The 18,921-nt window shown below is 34.5% G+C and overlaps 3 protein-coding genes across 6 annotated transcripts; 1 reads left to right on the top strand and 2 right to left on the bottom strand.

Annotated features, from left to right (window-relative positions):
• Nucleotides 1-1,124: 1,124 nt before the first annotated feature.
• LOC110736673 (uncharacterized protein At5g08430-like) lies at nt 1,125-9,923 on the top strand. Of its 3 annotated transcripts, XM_021916964.1 has the most exons (9): nt 1,127-1,339; nt 1,640-1,760; nt 2,146-2,828; nt 2,956-3,068; nt 3,516-3,575; nt 3,714-3,764; nt 6,411-6,481; nt 6,717-6,949; nt 8,969-9,923. In XM_021916964.1, the coding sequence occupies exons 3-9, from the start codon at nt 2,159-2,161 to the stop codon at nt 9,685-9,687; spliced, it is 1,917 nt and encodes a 638-aa protein (XP_021772656.1). In that variant the 5' UTR covers nt 1,127-1,339; nt 1,640-1,760; nt 2,146-2,158; the 3' UTR covers nt 9,688-9,923. The 3 variants fall into 3 exon arrangements, with proteins under 3 accessions (XP_021772657.1, XP_021772656.1, XP_021772655.1); XM_021916965.1 differs by lacking the exon at nt 1,640-1,760 and having other exon boundaries at nt 1,125-1,339; nt 8,972-9,923; XM_021916963.1 differs by lacking the exon at nt 1,640-1,760 and having other exon boundaries at nt 1,128-1,339.
• Nucleotides 9,924-11,324: 1,401 nt separating this feature from the next.
• On the bottom strand, nt 11,325-14,356 carry LOC110736675 (eukaryotic translation initiation factor 5-like). Of its 2 annotated transcripts, none has more exons than XM_021916966.1 (2): nt 14,204-14,356; nt 11,325-13,226 (listed from the first exon to the last, which is right to left on the bottom strand). In XM_021916966.1, the coding sequence occupies exon 2, from the start codon at nt 12,928-12,930 to the stop codon at nt 11,608-11,610; it is 1,323 nt and encodes a 440-aa protein (XP_021772658.1). In that variant the 5' UTR covers nt 12,931-13,226; nt 14,204-14,356; the 3' UTR covers nt 11,325-11,607. The 2 variants fall into 2 exon arrangements, with proteins under 2 accessions (XP_021772658.1, XP_021772659.1); XM_021916967.1 differs by having other exon boundaries at nt 11,325-13,241; nt 14,204-14,334.
• A 3,183-nt stretch (nt 14,357-17,539) lies between these two features.
• Nucleotides 17,540-18,478, bottom strand: LOC110735862 (cyclin-dependent kinase G-2-like; the record flags this gene model as incomplete). The annotated part of the gene is made up of 1 exon (XM_021916041.1): nt 17,540-18,478. A coding segment is annotated over one exon (939 nt), but the record flags the coding sequence as incomplete, so codon positions are not given.
• Nucleotides 18,479-18,921: the final 443 nt, after the last annotated feature.

Below are 18,921 nucleotides of genomic sequence, written 5' to 3' on the forward strand. Positions count from 1 at the left end.
TATTTACTCCCTGCGTTTTTAAATACTTGTTCTATTTTTTATTTTCTACCATTTTTAAATACCTGTTCCATTTCCTTATTTGGAAAGTTTTTACAATATTTAATTCATTTTTTTCAACTAGTGAACCCAACATAAATCATACTTTATTAATTTCATATTTTCTCTCCTCTAATTCTCTCAACTACTTTTGCTTTTTTATAAATTTTTATTCTTCTACCTACGCCACTACCTCTATATTTTATTACTTTCTTCAATTTCTCCTAAAATTCCGCGCATGGAGAAATGGAACAAATATTTAAAAACAGATGGAGTATTTATTTATTTTTTAAATAAGAAGAGTAATAGCATATCAATAATTTCCTAAATTAATATTCCCAAAAAGATTTATTAAAGAAAATAATAATAATTATTAGGCAAAAGATAACGAGCGCCCCCAGGGCGTTAGATAAAAGAACTATTTTGGAAATATCATAGTGAAATTAACATTAAATTACACCGATGGAATCGTGAGTTCGTCATGCATTCCGAATTTAATACTATTGTAAGTAATATGTTAATCCCTTATCTAACGCCCTGGGGCGCTTGTTACCAAGATCCAATTTATTAAATAGCTAATGTGTATTTTAATATTTATTCACTCATTTTATTAAATTAATCAAACTCCTAACGAATGAACGCGTGTACTGGTAATATACTCGTACAAATTACAACAAATTCAAAGTTACGAGCTTGTACTCCCTTCGTTCTATAATTAATGACACACTTTGATTTTCAGTTGTTCATATATCAACAAGTTCTGTCAAAAAAAAAAAAAAAAATACAAGTTAGACTAAATTTTTTACTAATGCATTAAAATAAATGTTATTATGATTATGTAAAATATTTTTTGTTTCTTTGATAGACATGTAAAATATTATTAGATAGGTATTAAAATAGTTTTTTTATTAAATCAATTCTATTTATACAGAGTAACTTTAATTAACATATAATTTTATACTGTATCAGTAATCAAATCAACACATTAACAAATATGCCAAACTTGACCAAATTAATTAATTTTTTTTTCCGGAACAAATCAATTCATTAATAAAAAACAATTAGATACATGCATTATGTATGCCGAGGAATGATTCATTGAGTCAGAAAACCGATGAATAGGACAAGTATTGCATTTATTTAGGAACGGAGAAATACATAAACATAATTATAAGAATAATCAGAAAACCTCCTCCCTCTCTCTCTTTTTCTCTCTCACTCTCTCAGTCTACCATTGAAGCGCGCACTCCACGTTCTCCATTGAAGCGACTTCTGGCATTTCTCCATTGAAGCATTTTCGGAGGTAATTTGTTGTTTCTCTTTGTAATCATCGAATATCAATTTCACAATCTAGGGTTTACCGTTGACATTATTCTCAGTATAGTGGTTATTCTAAAGTCGATTATTGAACTTTTGGTTATAATTATCAAGGTTATGAAAGATCATTTTGTTGGTAGAGAAGAATATCATGTGATTTTTTGAGTCTAATTTGATACTTGAATCAAATTTGCATTTAATGTTAGGTTGGAACTGTGAAATTGGAGCATTTTTCCCTGAAATTATGTGATTTTTCGAATCAAATTTGGTTGATAATGTGTTGCAGAAGCCTTTTAATGTTGCGGTGGAACTATGAATTGGACCTTTTCTCCGTTGGCTCAGGGTCGGGCCTGACCGAACCCATGCAAGGAGCTTCAATGAGTTCAGTCTATCTAATTCTTTGAATGGTCGGGTCGGAAAATCTTAATTTTAATTTTCATTTCTTCGTTGCTCATTCCCGCTAGGCCGGAGTGTTTGGCCTTTTCTTCTCCGCGCACTCTCACACTTGGCTGTTTTTTTAACCTGTGATATTGGTGTTATGTAATTGTTAAATTTTGATTTACTTATACTAATTTTTTTTTTAAATCTTTTCTACTGTTTGTATTCAATTCTTGGCACATTGAAATAACTGTAAAATTCATCTGGGGTTATATGTGGTTGGAATATTAATGGGAGAACTTTTGGGGTGTTTGGTTAGCTGTATGAAAAGTTAAATTCCCTGTAATTGTTTTCAAATTACTGTTTTTTCGTATAAGTAAGCTTTCTGACGGACCACTTTGTTAAATTGTAAAGACGCTAGGGAGAAATGGACGCCTACTATGAACCATCACCATTTTTCTGGGTTGAAGAAAGTAAGGGGCAAGCTTCTACTCCAAGACCAAGAAAGAAGGTGAAAAGGAAGAAGGAATACGTGGGTTGGGGTTCAAGTGAGTTGATTGCATTTCTTGAATCAATGGGCAAGGATTGCACCAAAACGCTTTCCCAATATGATGTCACCAATATAATTAATCTTTATATTAATGATAACAAGCTTGTTCACCCAGACAATAAAAGGAGAGTTTTGTGTGATGAAAAGCTGTTTTCTCTCTTTGAAAAGAAGACCATCTTCCGAAATAAGATACATGATTTATTGGAATCACACTTCGCCGAGAATCAAGAAGATTCAGATGACGATAATCTTGGCAGCTCTGATGAAATTGATGAAAATGGTTATTCTGTCCCTAAAAAGCTGAAAATTTTGAGCTCAGATAAGACAACTCGGTCTAAGAAAAAGGCTCCAGAAGTCTCGAAAAGCTGCTTAGCAGCTATCAATTCTGATAATATCAAGCTCTTGTATCTGAGAAGGAGTTTGGTTCAAGAGCTGCTCAACAACCCAGAAACATTTGAAACTAAAGTAGTTGGGAGTTTTGTTCGGGTAAAATCTGACCCACATGACATTTTCCAAAAAAACTCTCATCAGCTTCAACTTGTCACAGGTATCAGTCTTTGTACATGCATTTAGAATTAAGATTCATTCAATTCACACCTCTGTTTTGCTGATTAATTTAACTCCTGCCTGAATTTTCCTACTTATATTAGAAAGATTCACTTATTAACTTACAGGTGTCAAGGAAGGTACTCCAGCTGGTGAAACAAAGCCCTCTATGCTTCTGCAAATTTTAGGCATGACAGATGTCATTAGCATATCTGAACTTTCAGATGACATTTTTCCAGAGGTAAATTTGGTCTTCAGTATATAAACTGATTAGGACTTTAACCAATTATATATATATTTTTTGCAAGTTGATAATTTACACTGTATTGTAAGTTTATGCACTTGAAATACTTTTCCACTTTTACTTGTCCTGTCCGGTGCAAATCACTAGTCTGGTGTTAAGGATTAATTCATTTTAATTGATTCTGCACATGGTAGGTGAGTATCAGGTGACGAGCAACTCTAAGTATCAATAATCGTCACTGCAAAAGAATTCTCTAAAGTATTGAGTGTAATGTTGGAAAATTGTCTCAACCTATCTTCTTACTGTTTGCATGTTTCCTTTTGTGTAATTATCTCATGTCTTAGATTAATTCTTATACAGGTAGCTTTAAATGTTCGCTACCTGGAACAAAGCTGATACAAAAACCCTTTATTGTCTACTCAGCTGATACTTTCTGTACTGTAGGAAGAAATTGAGGAATTGCGTAGTAGAGTTAAAGATGGTTTACTGAAGCAGCCTACCATTGTAAGTTGTTGAGATTTTGTTTGTTCTTGATTGTATTTCATTTCCCATTGTCTTCTTATAAGTTTCCTATTTTTCATGGCTTTGCTGTAGTAGGATTTTCATTCATCTTTACTTTCACGATTTTTTGAACATGAACAGGGTGAACTTGAACAAAAAGTAGTTGTTCTGCACGAGGACATAACTAAACATGTATGTATACTTTTCTCTCATTGCATTTGATATTATTATCTATAACTTTGCTGCTTGACTGTTAGCTGTGATATATTGTCTATGTTGACTATGTAGGCTTGTACTCTTGTAATTTTAAATTTTGTTTGCAAGCTGTCTAGCTCTCTGTTGGTCCGTTTGCAATTTTTTTTTCAAGAAGCAATTGTGCATCTATTCACAAGCTACTTTATGTCTTCTCAATCTTAGTTATTTTACTTGTCTGATGCCATTTTTAATTTTTCATATCTCCTTAACTTCTTTTGATCTCATCCCAAGATGGGGCATAATTATGCAAGGAGTCTATCACTTATCTGGTGGTGCTTTTGAATTTGAAAACTTTCCTTGATTATGAGAGACATATGGTCACATATCCCAAAAACGGAAGAGAGAGAAATGCATCAAAGGCACAGACTACCTGTCGCTGGTTAAAGTTTACTGGAGTTTTTTTTAGCTCGTACTTGTTAAAACTTTCAGCTTTAACCTTTTGATAAAATTTTATTTTAACATGTTAAACTGCAGATATTCAAGACTAATATGAATGATTGGTGACCTTCCTGTTTTCTAAAAAACACCAGAACAATAATTATTTGTTAGTTATTCACGACTAATATGAACGATAATTACTAATTATACAGTAATATATTTGTAAAGAAACTGGTGTGGGATATGATAATGAGACCTAATGTCAAACACCATGTTACGTAGACTGAATGGTATGAAAGTATGAATCCAATTTGGGTATGTACTGAATATTCAGAATCTTGCCTTTTTCCCAAATGCCCAAGTTGACCTGAAGAGTGGATACAAGGTATAACTAAGTTACTGGACTTCCAACTCTGCCCTACCCCCACCCCCTTCTCTCTTTTATCCCCCTTATCTGCTCTCAATGTTCCTTTTTTATTTTTATTTTTTATTTTTTTTTATTTCTTTCTTTTTACTTTTTATTTTTTAATTTGTTTTAACCTGTTAGTCCTAATCTGATATTATACCATTCAAAGCTTGCATGTATTTAAGTCAATCGTTTGATGAAACAGCTGCTTGATAGTTTCATAACTTGCTGACACATTTGAGAGGTCTAGTTAAACTAAATGATGCAGACTCTGTTTGGTTTGACAGAAAACATTTTTAATAGGAAAGGTTTTTATGGAAACCGTTTTTTCAAAGGAATATACAATTGTAAAATTAGCTCTTCATTGTTTGGTTCCTTACAAGAAAAGTTAGAGAAAAATGGAAATGGAAGGGAGAGAGATGGGTGGAGATAAAAAGGGAGGTAAGGAGTAGAGAGTGAAGTGAGGCTTCCCTTCCTCAACAAAGGTAAATGTTTTCTACACTTGGCAGAGTTTTTCTTCACCTTTGGGATTTTTTTTTTTCTATTCCATTAGAAACCAATTTAAGGAAAAATGGGAAAATAACTTTCCTGGATAATGATTCCTCCCATCCAATCTCTCTTATATTAGATATTTCTCAAAATGTGTACTCCCATCAAGATGGCTACAAATTTCATGATATATGTTCCTGTAAATTATTTTGTGAGAGCCCAAAATGCATAGTTTCAGCAGGATATTCTAGAAGAATGTGTAAGGCTTTATGCCTTGAAGAGAACCCAGTTTTCCAATAATCTTTCTTGCCAAGGTTCATATTTGAGGATCCTTTATGTTCCGTTGCTTCAAACAATTTGTCTTTGGAGTTTAAGAAGATTCACCAAAATGCCCTCTTTTTTTTTCTCTTTTTTTGAAATATAATTATAATTTGAATGGATTGGAAATGAGTTTAGGGCATGAGAGAAATTTAAGTGTATTCTCACAGTCTCACTTGTTAGATTTATGACATTTTCCAAGTAGGAGATAGGGACATTATTTTCTAGATACGTGTATTCTTACTAGTCTGATTTATGACATTCTTGCAACTTAAAAGTGATGCCATTCTTTTGACGTAAAGAGATAAGTGAATTTGGTAAATGTAGTTATATTAATTTTTGCTCCTTCATGTAATATAGTCATTACTCGGTTGCTGCTATCTACTCTCTTGAAGTGCTTTTCCTAGTTATTATGCTGTTAACTTGATTGAAGCACACACACCTTGATCTGAGTTTTTTACTAACTCATTATAATTTGAGCTATGGAAAAATTTGGATCTGCCATGATATTGCAAAGCTTAATTTAGAGTATTTATTGTTTGCTGATTTCTTCATATGTGATAAGTCACGCACTGTAAATCCCTCTCTAGCTATTCTACATATTGTTTATAACTTTAAATTGCTCCCTAAAATCATAGTTTCAGCATCCATATCCTTAGTTGAGTATGTAGTGACTTGTCATATGAGTTTGATACTTCACATGCTGAACGAATACTATAGTAGTCAAATGGAGAGTAAGAACTTGAAGTTTTTGAATCATTGTCTCAGAAGGTTCTGTAGTATTTGTGAGGTGCCTTTTTCTTATCATGTCGAGTGTGAACCTGTTAGGAATGCATAAAGCTTCTGCTTCTTTTTTTTCTTTTCATTTTTTCATTTTTTTTTTTAAGATTTAGACAGTAGGGACAATGTGGTTGGTTAATCTTATTGTGATATGTATATATTTGGCAATAAAATATTTAACATGATATATTTGAGTCTTTTCTTGATCACAGTGGCTTGCAAGAGAACTTGTACTTCTCAAGAATCTTATAGATCGTGCAAATGAGAAGGGATGGCGTCACAGATATCCTTTACTACTGTTTTGCTAACTTTCACTACTGGTTATAATGTAAAAGTAACATGGATGCTAGTCCTGATGTATTGGTTTTGAATCTTTGTCTTGGGATACCATTTCTATTGGTTTTCCACAAGCAGGATTAAATTCGGTACATGGCGGAACAAATCTGTGCTCCTCTGTTGTCTTATGTGCTCACACTTGAATAATTATGATGCTCCTGCTTATCCTTTACTAGTTTTACAGTGAGAGAGTACTTGGACAGAAGGAAGCTACTTCAGTCACCTGATGAACAATCACGCCTGCTCAGTGAGATTCCAAAGGTGATGGCAGAAGAAGTTAAAACAGAATTAGTTTCTGAACCTGCTCCTGATGATTCGCCTAAAGCTGCTGACTGGGACTGGGAACCTTTTAATTTCTCATCAACTAAAAAAGATGTGACGAAGTCAGAAGTCTTAATTAATCAGAATGGTCAAGGTATGCACTTTTACTTTAACTTTTGTGTCTGTTCAGAATAGGGTATGTCTCAGGTTCTCTCATTTGGAGCACCACTTACCTGCACTTGCAGTGCATTTGGGATCATTAATAACTCATTAACTTGGTATGGCTTCTGCAATGATCATTCTGAAACTTTAGAAGCTTTAGTAATTAATAGTCAATATAATTTTGAATTTTGGTTACATGGGTTTTAAATTTTCTACCCTGCTTATAGCTAGCCCCAAGAATTCGTAATTTGGTTTTTGGGGCTGTTAATATAAGGATATCTGAAATTAAATTGTTAGTAGAATCTCTTATTAACGTTTTTTGGGTAGTGGTGAAAAATTGATAGCTTGATATCATCTTGAGTGTAGAAATTGAAGTTTTAAAACCTTCTTACATGTATATCTTAAAAAAAAGTTCTTACTGTTGGGGTTTGTTACTGTACATTATTTGCACCTGGCAAGTGTTGTTTAAGGGTTTTGGTCATGTCTTACTATACATGGTATATATTGGTACCTAGTGGCCATTGATTATTGTAATTAAATTATTGTTATATATATTTCTTACATCAAATTCTGTCAGACTGCCCTTACAGTTTTGAAGTTGATTCAATGTACTCAAGATTATAAGACTAAAGACTGACAGGAGAAAATTGGAATAGTCACAAAGTAACACATAAAGTAGCATCCTGGTACTGTAATTTGAGATGTGTCCTACTCTAGGTGGGATAGAGCCTAGAGGGTGTTCTGTTCTTAATTTAGCAGACACTCAATTCTTGTCTTGGGTAAAATTTTCAATTTAATCAGCATGTCTAATACAAAGTACTCTGTATATTTTTGGTGTATGATCGAGGAAAATAATTATTAAGGTGATTAATATGTTCACTACTTGGTAATTTATATGGTGATGTCTTGCATCATATTATAAGCACTAGTATTAGAGTAAAATAATGGAATTGGGCATGCTTTTATGAGGGAGCGTGATAAATTAATTGACTCTATGCTATAGTTTAGTCCCTGGATTAGGTGTTGAAGTTAGTCTGTAGATATATGTCAAGGTGGGGCAATTACTTGGTGATTCCTTGGTTTTGAAGCTTGCCATTTCAACTGTTCAAATACTTAGTGTTAACTCTACACCGGAACAGGTTCCCTCTTCCATATCGTTTTTATAATTTTTAATAGATACAGAGTACTACAGTGCTACATTTATCTCGCTATTTCCTCCTCCCTTTTTAGTAACAACTAAACTGATTTATGACAGCATTTCCCATTGAGCTTCAAATTATATTATTTCTAGTTTCTGAGATGTTCAATTTGATTGCTAAAAGTTAAAAAATTGACTAGGTTAGCTTGTGTTATTTACTTCTCTTCATTATAGTCTTTCTCTCTCTCTCAAGGTCAATGGCTGAACTTCACGCACACCATGATGACCAAGATAATTTATAATATTCAGTGCAGCCATCATTGGCTAGCAATGCAAGGAAGATTGACCCTTTATTATAGCCAATCTCCTTTATTGGGAGGGCCAAGTTTCTTTCAATATACGAATTGCCAATTTATTTTTTTTTCATTTGTTTTGATTTTTGAATATTTCAAAATATATTTGTCAATTACACTTAACTATATCAAGACATGTTCTTGATGAAATTATCCAGTATACCAATCAACTCTTATCATGTATCTCTTGTCTCATACTCTCATTAACTGAGTACTTGTATTGTTCTGAAATAGGTCCAAGTGTATGTAATTAACACTTTGCTTTCTATTATTTTTTGTTTTCCATCTATGGGATATGCTTGTAAATTCTAATGTTGAAGCATTTGCTAAATCTACCAGGTCCCTGCTTTATTTTTTGAATCCTGTATGACATGTTATGTAGTGATGAAATCTTTCCTTGTCAATCCTGGTTCATGAGCAGTATTTTACTTAATTACTCTTGAAGCAATCATCAGTGCAGGTAGCATGTTTGCCGGTTATTTCTTTACCGCTGTTAACGAAGTTCCATCACTTTTTGCAGCAGCAGCTGTGGCAGCTGAAATCAGCACAAGAAGCAATGGTGATGCACATACTTATAGCCTTGAAGAAAGAAGCCAGCTTGGAACTGGCTCTTTGGCATCAGTAAATAACTTATCTGCGCAATCCTTAGAACCGAAGGAAAGAGAAGCTCCTAAAGTAGAAGCAGTTAATGTCAAAGGCAATGGTTACACAGAGTTCTTAAACTTAAATCACCTAGGCATCCCTAACAATGGGACAAAGCAAGAAAGCAATGGCCATGTACAGCTCCCGAGCTCAAAAGAATTGAAAACGATTCAACCAGTGGTAATTGATTTGAGTGATAGTGATGAAGAGCAAGAAAATCCTAGTGTTGGGACCCAAATTCCAAGACCACGAGAAAATCCTGGTGTTGGTGCCCGAATTCCAAGACCACAAGAAAATTCTGGTGTTGGTGCTCGAATACCAAGACCACAAGAAAATCCTGGTGTTGGTACCCAAATTCCAAGACTTCAAGAAAATCCTGGTGTTGGGACTGACATTCCAAAACCTCATGCGGAGCAGTCATTGTGGCATTACTTGGATCCTCTGGGAAGAGTCCAGGGACCATTCTCCTTGATATCCTTAAAGCGGTGGAGTGATGCTAACTATTTCCGACCTGATTTTAGAGTTTGGGCAAGTGGTCAGGGCCCTCAGCAAGCGGTTCTGTTGACCCTTGTTCTTCGGCATATTTTCCCAAATTGATTCAGGATTGTGTACATAAAATGCTGTCACAGAGCAATTTTTTTCAACTGTAACTTTATGTAAAGATTGCACTAGTTTTTAGGTCTAGCCTTTCTGTATGAACCTCAGTTTTAATAGTGTTTTTGAGATGAACATTTTTTAGGCTGATGGGTCTTCTTCAGTTCATGTTACATCTCATAGTACTAGACTATCAACTCTTGATATGAAATAAATGGTTGGTTCTTTTTTCTCTCACAGGTCACAGCTAACCTTGTTCCAGTGTTACATAATTTGCGAATCCTCCTACAAACTGATGAATCGAAAAAGGGTGATACTTAAAAGAGGTACTTTGTAGCCAAAATAAGTTGGTGAATTGTGGTTTTATAGTAGCAAGTTTAACAATGCCTTGTACTATCAGATATTTTTGGCTCATATAGTCATATTATGTGTTAAATATCAGATTCTTTTTAATAAAACCTCAGCCCAAGGCTGAGATATCAGCTTACAAACCTAAAACAAAGGTTATTTATACTTGCTCTTTGGTTGTGCTGTATTATTTTGTTGTAAAACATCAAATGTCTACTATGCTTAATGGTGATTGTTATCCATTTAGAGCACTAATATCGTTTTTTTAACATTGTTTCGTGTAGTAGGACACTAGGATTATGAATCATATTAGCTAGAATGCTTGGAAATGATATTCTGAACTTTGTGTAAAAAGAAAAGTTAAGGATGAATGTCTCATTGTAGTATGAACCTGCTCAATTAATATATAGAAAATTGCACTCTTTACATAATTGATCAATTTCTATTGCCAATGTCTAATTACAAAAGAGTTCAACCAAAATTTTATTGGTTGTGCGATGTTTTGGAGTTGGTAAACAAAATTAATTGGGTGCAACCTGTGTTCGATTAATTCTTTCAAGCTTTACGCATTGTGAAATAGTTTTTTGAATTACAACGTACACATCAGAAAAATCAACATCTTTACAACGTATATTTACAAATATGTTGATTTTTCAGATAAATACTCATGGTTTCCTCCAAAAAAAAAATCTCATTATATTAAATTGGACAAAATGAAAAAAATAAAAATTAAAGAAAAAAAAAAATCATATTATAAAATTAAAACATCATAACACTTGAGAAAAGCAGAGGGAGTATTAATTACGAGTAGTGTAATATAGAAACGGAATGTTGTAGAAGGGCTGACGGGATAAAACTCCCCCAATAATCCATGCTCTTTTTGCTTTTCAAATTCAAGAATTTGAATCACAATCCCTCTTATAGCCAAACAAGCAGCAGTCCTGTTGGCCGCGTAAATCAAAAGCTACAAAGTTAACTAATCATGTCTTGTTACCCCTTTTGAATAAGACCCTTCAATTCAAAACATTTGAATTTAACAAGTCTTAAGGGATGACATCTTCATTAGGACTTTAACGACACAGTTGGAATATCACAAGAGGTTTCCCTCACGAAAAGGAGATTTGACAAGAAAATTCTACATAACACGGCTAAACATATTATTGTACCAAAAAACCTAATGGAGAACTAAACTGGCCAAAATAATTCGGCCTCAAGCAAAGAATATCGCCAACACCATAGGTAAATTCAACTTCAAAAAACATAATTAGAATGATTATGTGACAGATTGTTCATAACAATAATACCAAATTGACATTATGTAATTAAAAAGATAATGCAACAGATTGTTCATAACAATAATACCATAACGACATTACAATTGACATAGTTTTGACACACGAAAAACAAAAACAACACACAGAGACAACCACCACGATCCAGCTGGTTGCTGACTCGCTTCCAGCCAATCACTTATTCCAGAATATAGAAATTAACTGAAATAAACCTTACATCCTAATACGATTATACGAGTACTTAGTAATTAGTATGACATTGAATGAAACTGGATATTAGATATCACTCTTCTTCCGACTCGGACTCAGCACTCTGGAGCCACTCCACAAAAGGCTTGACAAACTTCCAAATAGATGAGCTCTTGTTGTTGCCAGTTGATCCCTTCTCGTACCACTCGACAATGGCTTCTTCCTCCAGCAAGTCAGCATCATAAAGAAACTTCAGAGCCACTGCTACCTCCTTGACAGCATCGGGACTAGCTTTTCCACAGAAAGACTCGATGGCATGCAACAGGATTGGCTGTGAACTTTCAGCATAAGCTAGAGCAGCACCGATGTAGTTCTTTTTCTTATTGACCTCCTTTGCAAATCCCTTCTGCAAACCGTCAAAGAGAGCCTCAAATACAGCATCCACTACCTCTTGAGGGGTGCCTGAGCACGAGGTTAAGTGGGTTTTCAACTGATTTGCAGTTGGACCTTGCTTCAGGTATTCCTTCAAATCCTTAATAAGAGTCTCTTGTGGGTCAGCAGAGAGACTGCCATTTTGTGCTTTGACCTCAGGCTCTGGTTTGCGAGGTGGGGACTTCTTCCGAGGAGGAGATTTCTCTTCAGTTGAGAGCATCACCATGTCAGCTGTCACAGCACTAAGCTGCTCTGTTATCCTCTTCTGAGCTGCCTCCATAGATGTGTCAGTCAGCCATTGAACATTGTCGCCATCGTCATCATCCTCATCATCAACATCTACCAAAGGTTCATTATCACCAGCCTGGCTCCCAGTAGGAGAATGGTCTTCATCAGAACCCTGGGTCTTCTTCTTGGTTGACTTAGATGCACCTTCTTTTGAGGACTTCTTCTGCTTCGCTGCCTTATCGGCAGCTTCACCATTCTTGAGGCGTTCCTTCTCAGCCCTCCTCAAGGCCTTCTTGTCCTTTGATTTCTTCACTTCAGGTGGGTTTTTAAGAATAAAGGTCGTGAGCTTGTCTCTCATATCCACATCAGACACAAATCCACAAGCAGCACATTTAAGCTGCAACATCTGAGTCTTGGTTATCAGAATCTCAGTCTCAGGGTTGCCACACCCATAGCACTGAACATATTTCTTGATAAAATTCTCGAGAAGTCCAGCAAGTTTTGCTGTGTCATGAGCTCCATTAACAAGGGAAACCCCTGTCTTTTCGTCAAATTTGGATTGAGCTCCGAGCTCACAACCAAAGTACTTTGTTGTGTAGGCAGCAGGCCGAGCCAAGGCTTTCGCTATGTCAACCATGTTGACAATGTTGGTTTTAATGCCATTACCACGACCTTCAATCTTTGTGACCATCCTAGGCATCTTATACCTGTAGAAGGCATCATCACGGTTTCCAGCACCAATGTTCTGAAGTGCCATCTTGCCTTATGAAGTGATTAGAGTTTGTTAGGAGGCAATGAGAGGAAGCGCTGATATCTGAAGGAAAGAAGGCTGCATATAAGTGCAACCCCAACAATTAAGAGAATAACCCTCAATATTCCCAATATGCATACAACTCAATTTTCCGGAGGTATGACTATCCTTTTTTCTAGACGTAGGGCAATATTCTCCAAGCAAGCCGATTGATGACAAAAAGAGAGAGGCTCGTTCAGACATAAAAAAAGCTTCAAACTCCACTTTTACGAACTGCGGCTACAGCACGGCTATTGCCAATCCTACAAACAAGAACACTAAAATAAATAAGTCATAAACAAAAAAGAACTCAATCATTCAGCAACCAATATCACCCCCATCCATCAAACTGAAATAGAAAAAACAACATGTAGACAGGTAGACATGAAACCTTACAGCTCAAATACGATACGGTAAGAGTTAAGGCTTCTTACAAGAATAAACCATCCACAAAGAAAGCATATTGACAGCAGAATCAGTATTGGCCGTAGAAAAATAACAACCTTAAACAATAAAGGTTCATATAACTATCAATTAAGGTTGTTCATAAACCCTCATCAAACGCAGTAGGTTCGGCAACTCGTATACACGAAACCAATGAATCATTCACCAAGGAACATTCAAAATAGCAGTAAAATAATTTGTTTCCATTTTTATAATGTTATCGAACACATTAGGGTAAAAAGTAAAGCTAAGAAAACTATTGACAACCACCAATTATGGAAAAACATCAACTTGGCCAAAAAGAATCTTAAAAAAGACAAATAAACATTCAGCCGCAACCTAATTTCATTACAGATCTTAAAATTAATCAATAGATGCTCAAAACACCAAAATAACTTAACATCAATTTCATTAATGCTCAAAAAATCTGACGTTATAAATTAATTAACACAACAACAAAAAAAAAATAATCCTCCGTAAAAATAACAAATAGGTCAACCCTAATTCATACTCCTATCAACAAATCCAAACACGACGAACACATATATCAAAAAAAATCATCAATTAATCCAACAAAAACATCAAAAATCAATGCGTGAACAATTCAGGTCAAAGAATCTCGCATCGGAATCAATTTTAATCGAAAATCGAACAACAAAACCAATAATACAGCACGAAATCGACGAAAATCAAACATATCAACAGATCTAAAATCAAACTCATTACATCAGAAGAAAAATAACAATAAAAAATGAAGAAATTACTGTATGATTGAGAGACAGAGGAAGACGAATACCTGGGAATCGAGGAAAAGGTGAAGAGAGAGAGAGGTGCAGGAAAGAGAGAAGAGAGAGAAAAAAGAGGAGAGAGATTGAGTCGGCAGTAATGTTGCGGCGGTACATTAGAAGGGCAACATGTTTGGTCATATTTATATCCACAAATCACACATTTTAATCCTACTAATATTGTGATTATTATTGTTTAATTTTAGGAAGTGGACAAAGGAAAAATATTGTGATTTTGAGAATTCTAACCCTAGTTGGTTTTGTCTAGAGCTTTGTAGAGTTTTGTAAAGTTCATCCCATCCACTTTTTTTTTTTTTTTTTTTTTGTTTTTTTATTTTTTTTCAAAAAAAAATCTATTATAATTTACAAAAATTGTTAAAAATAATTTGAAAATTGGTGATGGGTTTATAATGGCCTTATATTATATAACTTCACTTTCGAGATGGGTAGGTTGTAACTCAACATTTGCCTAAAGTTAAGACAAATTTGCCATAACTAAGGAACTGCCTTAAACTTGCTTTTGGAAATTTCAAGATCAAACCCTACTGAAAGGGGACTTTTTCGTCCAAAAGTGAATAGAAGCGAACCTTGAATTAAACATTTAAAATTAATGTCCAATGCCTTTTTTTTTTCCAAAAATCGCGCCACTCCGAATTTTGAGCCCAATAGTGTTGCTGCAACCCACCATGATTTTAAGCTAAGTTATGTTCGATCATCTCTCACACGATCAAATACAAAACCTAACAATCCTATCAACACTTTTAGTTTTAGAAAATCTTGTCATCACTTGTTTCTTGCAACCCACTATACAACTTGATCTGTTCTTTCGGTCATCCTATCTAGGCGTAACTTGACTATCACTCAAATCAATCCAACTTGAGTTGACTCGAACGTCATTTCTTCCCCTAACTAATCAATGTTTTGTTACAAAATAACTCTTTACCAACTAATTCGTGGTTGGTATATTTTTTTATTCATTTATATGTCACTTAACTCGATTTATATTTTTTTCCCATCTCTTTAAAATTTTTGTATGGATTATTGGTGGTAGTGACTATTGTACTAGTACATGAGTTTTTAGGTGGTGGCAATGAAGTTTAGATTTGTTGTGGATACTTTTGTGATAATCAACCGACATGCATTGGTAAACAAGGAAATTTTGTGTCGTTGTATACAACATGACACTAATTAGTTTATCGTGAAACCTAGTGAAGAAGGAGAATATTTCAAGAATAGAAGTATAAAACACAAGGGCAAATTATATTTTTATAAAGCTTATCAAGTAAAGACAACTTTAATAAGGATTAAACATATTTTTAAAGACCGCATATTTTTTTTTTTACAAACTTATGTCTATGTTAATCAATTTCCATCCACATGTAGCACACACATATTGGAGAATGTATGAGGTATAGAGAGCTACTATTATCCTAGAAACCTAGGTGCTTTCACTCACCTAGATGTAATATAAGTTTATTCCTTTCCTGTTTAAAAGAAAAAAAATCAAACAAATTGAATTTTAAAGTGCATTCAAAGAAATAAGACTCCACCAACAAATTAAATTTCATTCATATGTTTCTCATTGAAATGAGTAAAAGCATACAAAGTGACAAAGGAAAATCAATCTTAACATTTGGTTGGTTTAGATTTGTCCTACATTTTATGATTCATCAAAGAAGTCGAAAACATGTAGTGATTTGATTGTGTGTAACCCATAGTGATTTGATTCAAACTATATACTCCGTATGTATTATTATTATTTGAATTAAACCCTCAAATGTATAGATTAAACCTTATAACACTTGATTATAACTTAGTAAAGTAATTTTGATACCAAGGACATGTGAACATATTTAGCAACTGGAAACAAATAATACCACCATCCGGAAATAATAATCATGAATTTTAGAAATAGTAAAATCCTTGAATTTTTAAAGGTTGAGGCAATGTGAATACTGAGTATTACAATTCTAAATGGAGAAACTATTTTGTATGTTTTTAAAACTCACACTTCTTCAGTCTTTCAGGCTCACACTAAAAGTTCCTTCAGTCTTTCAGGCTCACTCTAACACAGTTCCTTCAGTCTTACTTGCACGTTCAGAACTGCCAGTGACTTTAGATCCCTAAACATCTGACACAACAGAAGTTACCAGCCAAAAGAAGAAATTATCATACCGAAGTTAACACATCGGACACCGCGTCTAAAGCGTGGTTAAGATCACATCCTTAAGACATTTTCTCAGCTCAGATGATTATGGACTAGTAACAGATACATATGTCATGTTACAACAATCTAAATTATGCTCTTTTGTAATATCGAGCATCAATACTAACATCTTGCATCTACAAATCAAATTTCACAACTAATAAATCAGATAAAAGTTCAACCTTGACCACCTGTAAGATTGAATTTGAAGCCAACTGCAATACACTATGTAAAATGGCACACCCTTGCTTGGACATCTGTACCCCAGAAAAAGTATAATCTTGTCACAAATGCAAAATATAATAGGTTCAAAACTTCTATTTATCTATCAACCACCAAAGCTACATGAAGTACTTAAAAAGCAAAGGAAAGAGATGACCAATATATGTTTCAGGTTACCAGAAACATAATGCACAACTAATACTCCCACCAATGACCATACATGAAGTACCGAGTATTAACTCGTTCTATAGTTTTTCAATGTCTCGTGAAGCTCCAATACAGCAGCAGAGATATGATCAAACACATACAAGGACAGCCAGTTATGATTGTAAGACATGACCACAATACACAAAAAATTAGAAGAGAAACAATATACCCCAACTCCACAATAAAAGCTGAAAACTTAAAAAGATGTTTCTCCACTAACTGAGGCATGAAGAAAATTGTTTCCAGTATAGCAGCAATTCCTTGCTAAAATAAGTGCACTTAACAATAAAAATGAGCAAAATGACTTAAGAAAACAATCACCCTTTAAAATGACAATCTTCATGATACTCCATAATCAGTCACAAGATCACACCATAATGTACATGGAAATAATGATATAGATACAAAAGTTTCTCCAAATCACAAGCCAGTGAAAAAAAGAAGGACAAAAATATGATCAAATAAGGAATTGTTACTTCACACCTTTGGTTATTAATTCAGCAATGCAACTCAACTTTACTTCCTGAATTGCTTCACAAAAGTCATATAACCCTATATGGAGGAAAAATATTATATGCAAACTCAAAAATTAATCACATACATCAACAGGTTGCACAAAATGTAACAGCAAATTAGATCAGATAAGAGTACTTCTGCAGTCCCTTAGATGAAGCTCTGCCCGATATCATCTGATTACTACTTGTGTAGAAGCCTACAATACTGGTGGGAAAGTAGGCATGAACTCCTTGGAATTAAGAAGAGGAACTTCCTGGAACCAGCAATGATTAAGGGCCTCTTTCGCTGTTATCCTCTTCTCAGGGTCATATGTTAATATCCTGCTCAACAAGTCAAGCCCTGAGTTAGACAGTGTTGGAGAGCCAATAAAAGATGCACGGGGAAACTTTTTATGCAATAGATTATATGGTTGGTGAACAAAGTTGACCTTAACCCCAGGCAACTTTGAGTAGCCTTCCCAAATATTGTCATTAGGTGTGCCCAACAAATTGAATATCTTAGCAATCTGCTCAAACTCAGTTTTTCCCTCAAATAATGGTTGGCCAGTCAGTAGTTCAGCCATTATGCAACCCACTGCCCACATATCCACAGCTGTTGAGTATTCTTTGGCTCCCAACAGAAGCTCGGGAGCCCTGTACCAAAGCGTTACCACCAGAGAAGTATAAGGTTTCAATGCCCTACCATAATGGCACGACATTCCAAAATCACAAATTTTTACCTCTCCCATATTATTAAACAAAATATTTGCTGTCTTCAAATCTCTATGAAACACCCAGTTATCATGAAGATATTTAACACCCTCCAAAAGTTGAAGCATCAAGCACTTCACTTCACTCTGAATAAATGGCCGCCTCCTTGCCTTCATTAATGCCCTAAGATCATGTTCCACATAGTCCATCACCATATAAACATTGTCAAACCCATCAACACTATCATCCACCACTACTTTTTGAACATTCACAATCAAAGGATGGTTCAATGACATAAGAATTTTAATCTCCCTCAAATAACAAAAAGGAAATCCCTCACTTCCACTCCCCAACTTCATCTTCTTTAAGGCAACTATCTCTCCACTCTTCTTATCCCTTGCTTTATACACAACCCCATAACTACCCTCATTAATCTTACCAAAAAATCAAAGAAATTTTGTCAACAACTATCAATTTAAGCCTTTATTTTAAAAACAACTACCTTTTAATTTTTTTTTTTAAAACAACTACCACAAACTTGTAAAAAGTTATAGTAGCACTACCACTCTTAAATTTTTGACAAGAATCTCCGGTGAGTGGGTCCCACTTTCTACCTTTCCTCCAATTTTTGCTTCTCTCTCCTCTCGACATATCTGCTAATGTTCGTTTTCCAATTGAACAAAATTTCCTAATTTTTTTCCTCCAAATTTCTTCCTTTTTTCACCAATTGAGCAAGAGGAACAATTTCTGGAACATTACATCAGGTAATTTGAGAATTTTATATGCTAATTAGGGTTCTTAATAACTCGAAATTGGGGAAATTAGGGTTTCACAATTTTTTGCTTTTTGGGTAAATTGAATGGATTTATCGACATTAGGGTTTATTAAT

The sequence above is a fragment of the Chenopodium quinoa genome, unplaced genomic scaffold, assembly GCF_001683475.1.
Source record: "Chenopodium quinoa cultivar QQ74 unplaced genomic scaffold, ASM168347v1, whole genome shotgun sequence".
NCBI lineage: Eukaryota > Viridiplantae > Streptophyta > Magnoliopsida > Caryophyllales > Amaranthaceae > Chenopodium > Chenopodium quinoa.

Excerpts from the sequence above, each read along its gene's own strand:
- LOC110736673 (XM_021916964.1), top strand. The coding sequence starts at position 2,159 with ATGGACGCCTACTATGAACCATCACCATTTTTCTGGGTTGAAGAAAGT. Across the intron at positions 2,829-2,955 it reads TCAGCTTCAACTTGTCACAG|GTGTCAAGGAAGGTACTCCA; the intron begins GTATCAGTCTTT and ends ATTAACTTACAG. Across the intron at positions 3,576-3,713 it reads TACTGAAGCAGCCTACCATT|GGTGAACTTGAACAAAAAGT; the intron begins GTAAGTTGTTGA and ends GAACATGAACAG.
- LOC110736675 (XM_021916966.1), bottom strand. The coding sequence starts at position 12,930 with ATGGCACTTCAGAACATTGGTGCTGGAAACCGTGATGATGCCTTCTAC.